Genomic DNA, 16,316 nt, shown 5'->3' on the forward strand with positions numbered 1-16,316 from the left:
TTCCAGAACCAGGTTAAGGTCCCAAGAAGGAACCAGAGGATGCCAATGATATAGGTGCTTAACTAAGAAAATGCCTCACATCTATAATGAGTCACAAAGGTGTGCCATTGCACTCTGCTCCTGTAGCAACCAACGGGCACTATCTAGATCCCATGAGAATTTAGGGTCAAGCCTTTTTCCTATCTGTCCTACAAGGACACTGAAATACCTACCTGTACCTTGCCTTGAGCTACCACTGAAAAGGGTGTGAACAAAATCCAAATTAATAAATAAGTCAAGAGTCATTGGGATGCTTGCTGAGAAATGGACATCCCCCCACTTCCTGCCCCTCTCCTGGTGCCAGGCCTCAAACAATCTCCATACATAGACCCTACGCTAATGAGATTTAACTATTTTCTGGCCTGCAACAAGGTGGAAATAGCTCTATAACTATTCCCTGTTAAGAGGCAGACCATTAAAAAATAGAGATGAATCTGGAACGTGTAACAGGCTCTGACAAGGAGGAGCAGAGATATGTTTTCACCTGCAACCTCACATATGCTAGTATCTTCAAGGCCAGTCTGCAGCTATCAGGATCACAGACGTGGAGTGGCCCTCTATGTTTGGAGGCTCTTTTTAAAAATTCATCAAAAGCTTGGAAGCTTCACTGCGTAGTAGAACAGAAAGCCAGCTTGTATAAAATGTTTGTACGTTTGGGTAGATTGCCAGGTGTCCTTGACCTGGATTGGCCACAGTCGGGGACAGGATGCTGGGCTCGATGGACCTTTGGTCTTTTCCCAGTATGGCAATACTTATGTACAGGCTGTTCCTGCTATTGATCCCTGAACTAGAGCGTGAGGAGTAAAGAAGAGTCTGACATGCAAGTGTCACCTGCTGAAATATTAACTCAACAGAGAAGAGCAGCACAAGCTGTGTCATGCCTGAAAGCAGATACATAGTTTTCATGAATTTTCCCATTTCTCTGAGAGAGAGAGAGAGAGAGAGACACACAGCATGCTTTACTTATATTTTTTATTTTAATGCAAAGCACTAATATAAGAGCCAATAGGTCTCTAAAAGTAAAGTGCCAGGTCTTACTCCTCATGTAACACACAGGCCCCTGCTCAATCTGGGGAACTTCTCCAGCCAGCCTTGCTTTTGCCTGAAGTGCCAAAGTCCTGCTCTTGATTGCCTAAAGAGAAAGAAGCTGGGTTTGGGGGGGGGGGGGGGGGGGGGGGAGGGGAGAAGAACCTCAGGCTCCTCAGAGTCATCCCCCTTTGAGGCCTGCATAAAGTACACCTTCTCCACAGAGAAAAGTGCCGTGAAAATTACCTCAGGTGTGTGCACCAAGTTGGCAGGCAAAACTGGTGATTCAGCCTAGTCGCTCTGAACACTGCAGAGCTTCCCTGTCTTGAGGTGAAAAAGCAACTTCCCAACCTCTTATTTAAAACCATTTCAGAGGAAGGAGGAAAAACATCTAGGAACTCACGCAGGCTGTACATTGTCCGGCTACCATCATGCCTGGCCACATGGCCTGTGTAGAAGCCTGCAGGAGGACCCTCCAGGCCGACCGCAACCTGGGACTCAAAGCAATCCCATCTAACACTGCATGGTATGCTGTGGCGTTTTGGTTTTTTTTTAACTTAGCTGCTTTCCCCATGCCAGGGAATAGAGCTAAACCAGGCAAACCCAGTCTAGTTTGTTCGCCTGGAGCTGCAGAGTAGACCAGGGGAGAGCACCCAAAAAGATGCAAGGGCAGTGGAAGGGGGGGGGGGGGGGGGATTAGGGATGTGCACCACAGTGGCAGGGCTCCATAGGGCTGAGCCACACACTTTACCAAGTGGTCCCTATCCAGCAATAACCGGAGACAGTGAAGCAGCACTCCAAACTTGACTAGGTCCAGTCCACGGATTTGGGAACCTGGGAGCATGGCTGGCCCAAGGAAAGATGCTGCCTGAGGCGGAGCTAAGATGCCACCGCCCCCCCCCCCTCCCCGAGATGCTGCGCCCCTTCCTACCTGCAGCCGGCATCTCCCCTTCGCGGTGTTACCCGGCAGCAATTCCCATACGCTGCCCTGCCGCTGGCACCCGCCTCTTCCCTTTACTGCGGCTGCCTCCCAGTGTAAACTGAATAGCATTTGGGGGGGAGGGGAGGGAATGGCTTCCAGTTTGTATGTGAAGGAAACCAGCACCAAGCAGGGAGAGAAATGCCCTCTCCCCCTCCCAAAGCCCACTTCACCAAATCCTCTCCTTCTTTCTTTTCCCTATACGCCCAATCCTTAATCCCCCTTCTGAGATCCCCTCTTAAGAACATAAGCATTAATATACTGAGACAGACCGAAAGTCCCATCAAACCCAGCAGCCCATCTTTTCCTGTACTTAAGATACATTCTCTTTCTTCCTTTCCTTCCCATTTTTATGCTCAGCTCCATTTCTTCCTTCCACTCACCCAAAAAAACTCAAAAGAGAATAAATTAACTAGACATATATGAAAAGTCTGAAAACAACTAAGTATGAAGTTGTACTAATATGACAATCTAGGTCTTATCTCAAATTTATACATGAGCAGTCATGAAAAATGGGGGTGTGATTATACAACAAGAACAAATTTTCAGCCCTGTAATGTAATAGGGTTTTTCAGTTCACAAAGGTGTACATATTAAATCCCTTCAAAACAAAACATCTACAAATGAACATTGGAATTACTTGAATGTTTGAAGGCAAAGAAATAGCTGCTGCTCGACAATGTTGAACAAATCCTTGAGCTTCCTCTTGTGCTTTTAAATGGTCTGTCCATGTAAAAGGCAAGGAAGAGGTGAAAAGAAGGCGTGTTTTAATGCTCCAGTCTGTAGGAAACTCAGCAGCCTTGGAAGGAGGTTCAGGTGAATTTCCAACAGGATGCTAAAAACAAACAAACAAAAAATAGCCAGCTCAAATTTTTGTCAATAGTATTATAAAAATTATCTTTATAAAGAATGGTTCTCAAAGTTTTGACCATAATGCCTTGAGATCTATGAAGTTATAGAACCTTCCCTCCTACATCAAATAGCTTTCTCCAATTTTATAACAGGAACTTAGTAAAACAATATCTCTTTTTCTAGCCAATACAAAGGACCTCCCTTCTCAGTGATGCTCCTTATAATCTTGGAGCAAGTCACCCTCTATTGTTTCAAGCACAAACTCAGATTCTAAGCTCACCAGAATAGTAACTCATTTTGAACATGGGTTTGGAAAGGCAGGTAAATCAAAATTCTAAAAGATATCAAATGAATCTCTGGTAATTTTGCATTAAATTTTTCTGAACGATGCATCCAATTGACAACTCCTGTTCCTCCTTCCCGCCCCCCAAACTCCTTGATTCTTTCATGCCCCAGTCACACAAACAGCAACAAAATGTACAAAGGATACAAAACTTTTCCCCCACACCACCCTCCACAGGGAAAGTAGTCTCCTTGGTAACCGCCGTCACCAGCGTGTACACGGAAGGCAGACCAAAACTTTCAGTCTGATCTGTGATGACAGGATAAAGACAGGCCATAGTCTTCACACCCCGAAGACCTCTATCAGGGTCCGACTACTGAGCTGAAATGAGCTCCTGGATAGCCTCATGCACAGGGAATGCCTTTGCAGGTTTTCTGGTGCTGGCCATTTTAGGCTTGACTGCAGCGGCCGTAGCCGCCTCAGGGTCAGTGACATTCAAGGTTGCCAAGGCATTGGCGATCAGGGAAGGCTATTCATCTTTATGGAAACCGCGAATGGCAGAGGGATCATCAGGTTCCTCCTGAAGCAATTCGCCTTCCTCCAATTCGTCCAGATGTGAGGGGCGGAGAGAATCCCCAGAAAAAGCGACAAAAGAAGGCGGGTGAGCAGAAGGGGCCACCGACCCAGTCTCAGACTCCACATCCATCCGTCTTCTCTTCTGGGCAGTGTATATTCCTCCCTATGCTTAGTCTGTAAGCTAGGCCTGTAAGCACTCAGATCTGCTGTCATCAGCATACATTTTGTTTCTCCCTACTGCAGCCTGTATACAGAGTGCTTGATCAGTAAATAGCAAATATTGATGCACTTCTTGTAAATCACATGTCAAGGAGAAACACAGGAGGAACTGAGGCTATGCGGTCTATATTTGGCAGACAAAAATGGATAGAACCTTGATGGAGAAGAGAGACTGAGGACCCTCCAAAGAAGGAGATGTTCCTCAAAAAATGTGTGTTCAGAGAGGACACCAGGTGTTTCATGCAACTTGTTTGCTGCTGCTGGGATCACTTGTATGTGGTAAGGGAAATAGCCAATAAGCACACAGTGTGCTTGTGACTGGAGCAAGAGAGGTTGGTAAGAAAAGGAGAAATTAGATCTTACCTGCTAATTTGCTTTCCTTTAGTCCCTCCGGACCGGACCAGGATTGGACTGATGGGTTGTGCTCACCTACCAGCAGGTGGAGACTGAGAAAAAACTCTGACTCTAGAGAGCCAATAGGAGCCCTGGCCATGTGACCTTAGCCTCAGTATTTGAATAACAAAGCAGGAAAGAAAGAAAGACCTTCTGTGCCGTATGGAATCCTAGCAGCCACAAAGCACTCGGCAATGCCAAGTATCAGAGCTCACCAGCAACTCTCACCAGAGAAGTGGTATGGCCCGATATGTATTACAGCTCACCAGCAACTCTCACTAGAGAAGTGGTATGGCTCACTTGTACTATAGCTCACCAGCAACTCTCACCAGAGAAGCGATATGGCTCACATGTAATATAGCTCACCCGCAACTCTCCCCAGAGAAGTGGTATGGCTCACATGTAATATAGCTCACCAGCAACTCTCACCAGAGAAGCGATATGGCTCACATGTAATATAGCTCACCAGCAACTCTCCCCAGAGAAGTGGTATGGCTCACGTATAATATAGCTCACCCGCAACTCTCACCAGAGAAGTGGTATGGCTCACTTGTCTTATAGCTCACCAGCAACTCTCACCAGAGAAGTGGTATGGCCCACTTAAGATTTTATATATATTCCATCAACTGAGCTTACCAGCAACTCTCACCAGAAAAGTGATAAATCATATTTAAGGTTTTATAGATATTCCAGCAACTGAGCTCAGCCACAACTCTCACCAGAGAAGTGGTATGGCGTATTTAAGGTTTTATAGATAGATTCCAGCAATTGAGCTCACCAGCAACCACCAGAGAAGTGGTATAGACCACGTAAAGTTCTGTATATATATAGTATTGTTCCACGAATCGTAAAGGAATGAATACACTTCCTACTGAATACACTTCCTACTTAATAAAAGAAGCTAAAGAGTAGAGAGAACATGGGAGGGGCCTGGTCCGGTCCGGAGGGACTAAAGGAAAGCAAATTAGCAGGTAAGATCTAATTTCTCCTTCCTTAGCGTCCCTCCGGACCGGACCAGGATTGGACTGATGGGAAGTACCAAAGCAGTAATCTGAAGGGAGGGACCCTATGAAAACTGCAGAGAAATGTTCATGCTGCATAGGCCACCTGGCGACAACTAACATGTAGTGTGTCCCAATGAGCAAATAAAATGAAACTAGGACTAAGTTGCCAACTTACCAATGTGCACCGAGAGCACCAAAAATCGCCGTAGTAAGAATAGAGCCCGCTTCTGAAGTTGTGGAATATGTTGTAATACGCTGTGGAACTGCCCTCTCAGCGAGAAGAGAAATAGACATTCTCATTTCCTTGATCCTTCGCGATATAGCGGGTTAGAAACAATGAAAAACTTTTACGCCTACTGGCTAGAAGGACAAAACCAATAAGAAAAAACCGATTGGGAAAGGTGAAAACTTTAAACTACAGCAGACCGAAAAGACGTTACCAACCGTAGAAGTATTCCACACATAGATCTACTTGCTGCAATGGCTACTGGGAAACACTGCTTGAAGAGGAAAACTTTATAGAAAAAGTTATGGCTACTAGAAAACAGAACTTTAAGAGTCTGTTCACCTAGTTCACCTAGCTGGTGGACGAAGCGGGAGGTACAGGTGCAGGACTCCTTTAAGAAACCGCTTTGACAGTGGATGCTGCATAAGCGTGTGGTTGTCAACAGTATCATGCATCACTGATAGAGCTGCCAAATGAACTCTAATGGATGAGTAAGACAGACAAGATTTCGCAAGATGCAGAAGATATTCCAAAACATGCAAAATGGATACTGTTTGTGGAATGAAGTGGCGAGAGGAGTACCACAGAGTGAACCGTCGCCACTTTGATTCATAGGACTTTAATGTAGATTTCTGTCTGGAAGCAATTAAAACTTGAAGTACTTCCTGCGAAAATATCAAAGATGTTGCAGACCCAGTAACCACGCCATAAGTTTGAGTGACTGGGGGTCCGGATGTAGAAGGGTGCCTTGGTTCTGCGTAAACACTTAGTGAGATGATGGAAGAAACGCATAAAGAAGGCTGAAAAACCCCTGCTGGACGTTGGCATCTGTCCCTGTCTCCGTCAAGACTGTTGCTGAACGGAAGAAGCAAGAAATGTTCGTGAGCCTGAAGGCAAAAAGAGATAGCCCTGAAGTGTCGCAGTGAGGAAGTAAGGCTGAAAAAATGAGAGTCCATTCACCTAAATGCAGGGTGACACAACTAAGAAAAAATGAGTACAAACTCAAGAGTATACTCTTAACTCCTCCTTGGCGGATGACATAACCCATTGCCATGGCAAGGACCAACATAGCTCTCTCCGCCTTGTTTGTCAGTAGGGAAAACAAAATTCACCCGAAGGTAAAACGAATTGCTGAGGTCCCCCAGAAAAAAAATATATACAAACAAGCTTCTGCCAAAAAGTGTACTGCACGAAGCATCCCAATGACAGAACTAAGGTTCTTGAGATAACTAGATGACACTTAAATAGTGCGATTGATGACCCTGAGATTCGCAATAGGATGAAGGAAAATTCCTTCTTGGGCATTAGAAAGTAAAATTGCATTCTGCAGAATAGAGCGAGGAAATGGCCGAAGGCCCAAGGTCACCAAGAAAAATATAAACTGGGATGTTTGCAGAGGAGACAAAAGACTGTGCGCCAACCTGACTAAACAAAGAGAAAATCAGAGATATCTGATGAGAGATCAAATGAGAGGCCTGGCTACAATCACCACCCAACCTAGAGACTGTAAGAAATGCAACACCCGGTGCGTGACCTGAGAACTCTGCTGATAAGACTTTCTCCAATTAGGCAGTCGTCTAGGTAAGAATGAAATGACCCTAAGAGCGCAATGAACATCCTCTTAGATCTATAAAAGAACGGAAGAGAGAGTACTGCTGAAAATGACCGGTTAATGCATAAGCAAAAAACTAGCCATTCTCTGGATCCTGAGGAGAAGAGGAAGGGTGACCAAGGACACCAGTTAAATAGGGCTACAAACTCCAACCCTATCTCTATGGCGTTCCATAGTTGGGTAAGTTCTGAATATAGAAAGTTCTGAATATAGGAGTCCACCAGCTATGGTAGTACACTCCGGACAGAAAACAATTGTCCCAGTATGAACGTCTGATTCACCGGCCTGTAATTTCTTGGATCTCCCTAATCCACATACCACTAATCCACGTACCACGGTCATGCGTCCTCCCTCACTGAGATGTAGATTGTAAGCTCCTTTGAGCAGGGAACGTCCTTCTTTGTTAATTTGTACAACACTGCGTAACCCTAGTAGCGCTTTAGAAATGTTAAGTAGTAGTAGTAGTACCAGACTCACACCCAATAGATATGAATGTTGAGCTTGTTTCAGGTTAAAACACCGAACCTAGGCCCAGGGTCCCAGGTTTTCCTAGTGGTGAACAGCCATGGCAAATATTGTATGCGTTAGTTTGCAGAATTACTGCAAAGCCTTGCTTTTGGAGCAGAGATTTCTGTTCGATACTCTCGTGAGAGGTTTTTTTTTTTTTTTTTTTCCTTTTCTTTAATGCTGTTCTGGCTGTAGAAAGGTGGACATTTGAGCTTCCCCAGAATGGCAAAACTTATGTACCTATGCCCATTAGATATGAATGCTGGACTTGATGGACTTTAGGCCTTACCCAGCATAACCATACTTATGTACCTATGGTATAAATACACAGGAAGTGAGTGAATCCCCTTCCAATTGAAAGAACACTCTGGAGTGAAGGCGCATAGAATGAAAATGAAAAAGGACAAACTTGGAAATTACCTGTAACGAAAAAAGTGAAGTTGTGCCACAGCCACTTGGTGAAGGCAGTGTAGACAAGACTGTATCTGAATTCAAGAAAGCTTGATATAACATCAGGTCTCTAAGGAAGAGGAAGAGATAGCAGATGGTATGTATAGGCATACTGGACCAAACCAGGATGTTTATAATCTGCCAATGCTGAACTGATAGAGTAGAGACAAACACGAGTAGATGGTTTGAGGACCGTCCACTATCTTTAAGTGAAAGGATGACTTTATTCTCTAAGTGACCATATGTCCTGTAAAAACCAAAAGAAAGCTAAAATGAAAAATGAGAGGCTTCAAGGCAGTTGGAAAAGAAGGGAAGACATGAATAAAGCATGCCTGCTAAGGCAGCTGAGTGACTGGGAGCTTGGTAGACAGGACTGTCCCTCAGAGAATATGAAAGAGCTGATATATCCCCATGGCATCTGAACAATATACTGTATGCCTCTAGAGAAGGCTTCTTAAAGTCGGAAAAAGAAAACACTGTATAACACTACAGCCATTGAGAGTGTCTGTTAAGTTCTTAAAACACTATATAACATCATAGGCATGGAGTAAAATGCTTGAAAGGAACTAAGATATTATGGTCAGAATTGCAAAGTACCAATCAATTGACTCTTAGACAATGTAGTCCTATTCACCAGGGAATGAGAAAGACAGAAATTTACTCTATGCCTATAGAGAAAGTTTCTAAAGTTCTTAAAACACTGTATAATATTACAGCTATTGAGGAAAATGCTTGAAATGAATTATGATATTATGATAAGATGTAGATTTTCCACCAGGCAATGAAAAATGACTGAGCACCAGAAAAAACTAGTGTTAACAGCCCCGTGATACATAGAAATTTAAAAGAAGAAAAGCTTGTTATATATCCATATATGAAAGGAGCCCCCTTTCAACCAAATATTGCCTGCTGATGTGAAGAGCATTTTAGAATACGCCGTTCAGCACATACAAAAGTGTACACATCTTGGAGCCGAACTGCTCTATGAACTGCAGCCTTACATTCAGCAGAGAGATCCCCGACTGATAAGATGGAGGGAGAAACAAAATGGCCGCCGTTCGCTTCACTGGCCCTGTGGCGATCGTCGACAGCGCGCCCGACACCTCCGAACAAGCGGAGCCCAGTGGAACGGCGAAGAAACAACAGCCGGCGAAAAAGGCCCCGAAAAAACTGGAGGCAGCACCGGACCCGAAGAAACCTTGAAGGAAGAGCAAAATTTACACGTTCCGGCTGCGTGAACTGCGCGACGCTGACTGACAGCAGCTGTTTGAACTTTTAAGCCATATTGGAAAAAACAGGTGGCCGCGCTTACGCGGTTCGCACCTTTCTTTTTTTTTTTTTTCATTTGTTTAAACTGCCGCCGCCAAAACGCAAGAAAATGGAGGAAATTAAATCTGACGAGAAAAATCGCTGTATAAAGTCACAGATACTGAATTATTTTCTTCTGTTTGTTTTTTTTTTTTTTATAACCCCTCAATCATAATAAAACACTGGAGCTGCCTGCTCGTTAGAAGTCTGGGGAAAGAAAGGCTGCTTCTTTGAATTTCCTTTTATTTGATTTAATTCTTTTAAAGCAGCTACCTGTTAAAAGTGGCTGCCTCTCCCAAAGACGGTACACCTTTCCAGAGAAAGGGACGGCCCTTCCCTGCTAAGCCAGGGAGATGGGGAGGAAGGGGGGTGGACTCGAGACACCCGAGTTTAACACCCCCGAGGCTGTCAAAGAAAGAAGAGAAAGGAAACCCTGTCAAGCCTCTAAATAAGATTCCAGGCACAGAAGAATTATCACAAATATCTGTAATATCTAAAGAGAAAAGGAGAGAGACTAATGGGCTCACTTCCTACCTGCTGGGAGACTGAGAAAATACTGAGGCTAAGGTCACATGGCCAGGGCTCCTATTGGCTCTCTAGAGTCAGAGTTTTTTCTCAGTCTCCACCTGCTGGTAGGCGAGCACAACCCATCAGTCCAATCCTGGTCCGGTCCGGAGGGACGCTAAGGAACAGGAAATTACCTTTCATGTATTATGAGAAATAATATCAGAGGATTTTTTGTATAATGAAGGAAACAGGAAATTCCCTTATATGTACAAAAGTTAGAATAAGAAAAATCACATGATTTAGAAGAAATTAAACTTGTCACAGTAAATGAAGACTGAGAAAGTTTTGCTGAGCAGACTTTGTTATTCAGTCTTTGCGTCTGGCTTTTCTGGGTAACAACTTGCTCCAGAGAGAACAATTATTATGTATTGGCTTAATGAAATACCAATAAAGATTTTTACTGGTTGCGCCAAATCTAAGTCTAAATTGTCTCTCTTATTCCAGCTGCTAGGGCTGAAGTGTTTTCCCCTCCCCAGGGGCAAGGGACAGGACTACACAGCAGGGAGCTCGAGAGGCTCCTGAGGAGACCCCAAATCCTGAAAGGAGTACCCTAAAGAGGAGGAATTAGCCAGGAGCTACGACCGAGTCAGGGCTCGCTTTAATAAGTAGGCCTGAGGCAGCAGGATAAATTCAGGTGAAAACCCTTCCCCCACCCCACCAGCTCCACTAGAAGGGCCAGAGGCACGTGTGAGGAAAGAAAGAGGAGCCCCCGTTGAACATGTCAACGTACAACCAGAACCACACAGAAGATCCGACACTGCTGTCAGCTGATCAGCAGGAAACACAACAGAGCCTGCAGGCAAAATGGACCACCGGAGGGCTCAGGATGGGAACCCAAGGATCCCGAAGTTGCAGCACTATCCTCTGTGACAGGCTCTGAGCAGCCCGCTAAACAGATGCCTGCAGCTGATCTCCTTCTGCCAGAGCGGGAACACAGCTTTACACTCTCAGCCGCCATGCCGCCCACGTGCCCAGTGCAAACAAGAGAGAGGAGAAAAAAAATCAAGTACTTACAAAACACAGCTTTGGCACTGCAGCCATAGAGGCTCCGCGGGACAAGGGGAAAAAACATTCCGGTGGCTGCCTCTCCTCAAGCTCAAACACTCTTCCGCTGAAGAAGTCGAGCACTTCCCTGCCAAATACAAGCGGCTATCGCTGCTGGGAGAGACTTGGAACTCCCGAGTGTAGAACCCCTGAGGCTAAAGGAGATCCCCGCAGACCTCAGCTTCCAACTCAAAGACAACACCAGTGCATAGAATTTTTTTTTCTTCCAGCAAAAGGAGAAATAGAGAAAAAAAAAAAAAAAAAGAGAGAAGACTAAAGGGTTCACCTCCTTCCACTTGCTGGAGACTGAGAATAGAGAGTTCTCAGTCTCCACCTGCTGGAAGGAGTGCATAATCCATTAGACAGATCCTGGGCCAGTCTGGAGGGACATTAAGGAATGGTCTATTGGCATCTCCACAGCAGAACAAGCAGTCAAAACTAGCCAGCAATGATTCTGTCACGTGCTTTGCCAGCAAACTTCAAGACCTCCATCATGAACTACAGGCAGTTCTATCGAGCATCCTACCAGCTAATGAGGCAAACACTCCTTCCCACTTCCCCTCATGCACAGCCATCTGTGGCTCATTCAACCAGGCAAGAGAGGCAGTTCTTGAAAAAAAATCTTAAAAGGCCTATATCTGACATCATACCCTCTTGACTCCTGCACAGCAAAGATAGTACAGCTAGCAAGCAAAGGGTCTCACTGAAGGAGTCACTAAAATTGTTCATTCCTCTCTTGATAAGGGCAGCTGTCAATCGCTCTAAAAAGGGCTGCTATGTGCCCCCCCCCCAAAAAAAAAAAAAAACAGCTCCATCGATCAGAATATGCTTGAAAACTAGTGTGAAATTTATTCTTAGCTGTTAATTTTCTTTCCTTGAGTTCTGCTAGACCAGTTCATACCAGTGCATTATATTCCCTAACTACCTGATTCACATGGAGACTACTTAAGTGATACAAAGTCCTCTGTAAATGACAAGTAGGGATCCCTGTGGTAGAGAGCCTGCAGTTCAGAAATACAGAGGACAGAACAAGTTGCCACCAAAATAAAAGCACTGGTTCATATTCAACCAGCTGTGGCCAGTATTTTGGGTTTTAAGCATTCTCGCCAGGCAAATTGGTCTCAGATATTCAATTCCAGACCATGTCTGGGCACTGGCGAAGAGTATCTAGCATTATCCAGACGTGCTGGGCACCGGCTCTTACATGGGTCCCAGTCAAATATTGGCCAGGACCCACATAAGGGATCAACCCCACAAGAAATAAACCACATCTGCTGCCCCTATCAGGACTCTGAGACAAGAGAGTTTACTGAAAGGGAGCATGTCAGCTGACCTTAAGCAAGAAAGGACCTGGCAGGAGTTGGCAGAGATCTTTGATCAGTCTTTCCGGGTCAAAATAAGAGAAAATATGTATAAAATTTCAATAGTAGCTAGTTTAATTGAAAATGGTCTTAAACTTGTTTCATTGATACTTCGGCCCTCAACTATTTCAAATCCATAAATATAGGGGGTGTTGTAGCATTGATCTCTTGTTCCCACACTCTCTTCATGTAGGGTAGGAGTGCCCAGGAGTGTAGGGTTTCTAGCTCAAGTTCAGGACTTGGTGAACACACTTACTGTGTATAAATCTACCCTTACTGTGTAAGTTTTTTCTTTTTACAACTGCTGCCACAGAACATGGATGATGGGTGGGGGTTCACAGGCACCTATGGACTCTAGTCTATACAAATCTTATCCACAGGGATATGGCAGGGCTGCACCTGCCTAGGGAGGTATCAGCATGCCTATAGAGCACATCACTGTCAACCTGGGACCTTGAGCATCTGTTCTACACATGTTGAAGACCTTCTTGATTCTAAACCCTTCAAACTTCCTTTTTTTTTGGAAGGGAGGGGAACGAGCAGGCCTTGAACATGCGCAAATGCGCCACCGCCTGCCACGATGAAGGTTGTGTAGATATATCACTTCCCAATGTTGGTGATGTTGTCTCGGAGATCAGTATTATATTAACTATACTAGCCGTTGAGCCCGTAAAAAACGGGCTGGTATAGAGGTTTTCCTCCCCCCGCGGTCACCACCGCTCCCCTCCCCCCCCGCGAAGTCGCCACCGCTCCCCCCCCCCTCAAAGTCATCGCCGCCACCCCTCCACCTGGTCCGGGCCCTCTCTTCACTTCTGAACTTACAGATCCATTCGCCGAACGCAGCAACGCACATCAGCTGAGCTGCCCCTTCCTTCTCTGCCTGTGTGTGTCCCGCCCTCGCTGACGTTACGTCACAGGAGGGCAGGGCCACAGGCAAAGAAGGAAGGGCTCACTGCAGCTCAGCTGATGTGCGTTGCTGCGTTCGGCGAATGGATCTGTAAGTTCAGAAGTGAAGAGAGGGCCCGGGCCGGGTGGAGGGGTGGCGGCGGCGACTCCGAGTGAGGGGGGGAGCGGTAGCAACGTCGGCGGCGCAGTTTCCCTCTCTGTCCCGCCCCCCGGTCATCACGTATTGACGCGGGGGCGGGACAAAGAGGGAAGTCTCTACTGCGCATTTCCAGTGAGTACGGTCACTCGCCGTTTATATGTTTGATTTCTATAACTTTGTTTAGATCTTTTTCCTCATCCATAAATTTGTTATAACACCAATTGTATGTATCTCCTGGAATGGCGATGGCATAACAAGTTTTTGTAAGCCACATTGAGCCTGTAAATAGGTGGGAAAATGTGGGATACAAATGCAATAAATAAGTAAAGGAACGGAAGGGGGTGAACGCCTTCATTGGAGCCAACTCTGTGGGTGCTTGAGCACCCCCAATATTGAGAAAATTCCTTGTATGTGTCCAGGGAGGGGTTATTTACATAGGGCTTAGCACCCCCAATAATTTTGAAAAGTTGGCTCCTATGAACGCCTTGGGGCAGGGAAGGAGAGATACTTGACGGAATGGGGGGTGGGGAGCACAGCTGAATATTCATCCAAGATATTGGCTCTCTCTGGATGTGAACCCTGGGTCCTAGATACTTAACTGATCCTCCAGTGTCCTTAACAAGGATTGAGAATAAGCGGTTGCTGTGGCAAGGAGACAGTGTCGGTTCCTTTCCTGCACTCCCGGTGTCTTCAGCCTTAAAGGCCTCATTTCCCTGCACCTTTCTCTTGCCCGGGCTCCCCCACGTGTTCTCGATATTCGCGAAAGGATTCCGTCTTCTGCTTCTGCTGCAGTCGCCACCACCAGGTCTCCCTGGCGAAAAAGGCCGAACCCCAGGAATCCTGCTGGCCAGGTTCAGCGTTGTGCCGGAACTCTGAGGGATTTCTTCACTGTGGCGCCGGCGACGCCGCTTCAGGCGCAAGATTTCCGCTGGTTTCTTGAAACTAGGAGAGTAACCGGGTAGTAGCTCCGCCATAGCGCGGAGAAGAGGCTCGTGCAACGCCAGGCACAAAAGTAATTCTACAATCTACTCCACCGAAAGTTACAAATCTGGCGCGCTGCTGCTCAGCGGTCCTTGCAGAGTGACGTCGCCGGCGCCGCCTACTCTCTTCATCTAAGCTTCCGTTCTCGCGCCAACCCAACTTCCCGCCTGAATGCTGATTGGAGGTTTTGCACCAAGGAGGTTGGATGAAAAGACACGCTCGCGCTACGCGCTCGTCGCCTTTTATTATCCAACCTCCTTGGCTGGAAATTACCGGGAGTGTAATGTAAATGGCCTGGCGGATTGCGGTACTGCACTTTTTTTGTGGCATCGCAGCTCCTGTTAAAAACAAACAAACAAATGCTAAGAATTATGCCCTTGTTTCGGTACCCATAGGCAAGAAAACCAGTGAGCGGGTGAAGGCAGGGACAGCCAAAGCGGCCCCATAGGGACTGCGTGAAGCAGGAGTTGGGCTGCTGCTGGGTGGTTCCTCTGTATGGTTTTTGTTAGCGCTTAATACAGTAGGTTGTCAAAGCGGTGTTTTGAACATCTGGCACTCTAAGAAGTTGCCTGTGTTCCCTAATGCTACATGCATAAATCCTAGACTAATGGGATCCTTAGTAGTGGCACTTCACTCATCTCATCTCCACGACCTCCACCCCACCTCCAGCACCTTTCCTCCCTATTTCTGGGTAGCAGACTTGATGTGTATTGAGGATCTTATTGGTCATTCATAAAAGATCTTAAATTTAGGGGCATGTTTAATAAAGGGCCTTGAGCACTTAACGTGCATCTTACTTACCCACTTTTTATTGTCCACCTCTTTATATACTATATTCACCTGTTTTATCCATTTTGCGCTATCTTGTAAACCTGTTATATTTGTAAGCCGCATTGAACCTGCTAGTAAGTGGGAAAGCGCGGGGTATAAATGTTACAATACAATACACTAATAGGATACCACGTGACCACTTTAATGTGTTCTTTAGTAATATAACTGTTAGTGCAAGGTAACCTACACTTAGGGAATTTTTGTGGCAGAAGGGGGGCATGGAATTGAAATATTAACCAGCTAGCATGCTAGGTAATGTGAGCTAACTGGATACCGTTGAGTTAATGCATGAAGTTTGTCTGTCTGGACTATATGTTTTATAATGAAGAGCACTCACCATTTCAGTACCTACCCTGTAAACCGACTCCACCCTTCTATGTTTTTGAAGGCATTGTCTTCAGAACTGTACATAGGGCTAAAAATGAGGGCTTAGTAGAGATTATCACTTCTTTTTCTTGCTAAACATGCCCCATCCTATACACCTAGCATCCTTCTGGTTTTTGCTGCCTCATCGTTTGTCACTTAACTTGTCTTACTTGATCTTTTTCCCATCTGCAATAGATTTAGGCATGGCGAATTGGGTGGGTAATAAAATCTGGTATGTGTTAGCCACTAGTTTTTTTTTTCTTTTTATCCCTCTACTCCAAAATAACACACGATATTCTCTGCTACGTTAGAAGAAAAGTACCAGAGAGGAAATGTTTTATAGAGACTTCATTTTGTTGTTGTTGTTGTTGGGAAACTACTATGAAATGCAACCCAACTCAGTTTTACAAAACCAATAGCACTACAACCAATAGATAATAAACTCAAACCATACAAGGTTAAGATCTCATGGTATTTTCATTATATTTATGTTGTAGTCCTAAGACTATTCCATGCTATTGGAATACAACATACCGGATTGCAGTGTTGGCTCTTCACAATGATCCTAACTAATCCTGGTACTCAGACAGTTTTTACCATTTACCTAAACCAACCCCCTCTATCAATATTATGTCTGGTAGAAAAGC

At 45.3% G+C, this 16,316-nt stretch overlaps 1 protein-coding gene across 2 annotated transcripts in view; it reads right to left on the reverse strand.

The window, feature by feature from the left end:
• Positions 1 to 14,622, reverse strand: part of DONSON (downstream neighbor of SON) — a 46,906-nt gene extending 32,284 nt beyond the window's left edge. The window contains exons 1-2 of one of the 2 annotated variants that reach the window (XM_030199668.1): positions 14,091 to 14,622; positions 2,685 to 2,879 (exon numbers count right to left, since the gene is read on the reverse strand). In XM_030199668.1, coding sequence (XP_030055528.1) covers positions 2,685 to 2,879; positions 14,091 to 14,465 — 570 coding nt within the window. In that variant the 5' untranslated portion in view covers positions 14,466 to 14,622. The remainder of the gene's footprint in view (positions 1 to 2,684; positions 2,880 to 14,090) is intronic. The other variant, XM_030199669.1, reaches the window with a different exon arrangement.
• Between the last annotated feature and the right edge of the window lie 1,694 nt (positions 14,623 to 16,316).

Source organism: Microcaecilia unicolor, chromosome 4 (genome assembly GCF_901765095.1).
Source record: "Microcaecilia unicolor chromosome 4, aMicUni1.1, whole genome shotgun sequence".
Classification (NCBI taxonomy): domain Eukaryota; kingdom Metazoa; phylum Chordata; class Amphibia; order Gymnophiona; family Siphonopidae; genus Microcaecilia; species Microcaecilia unicolor.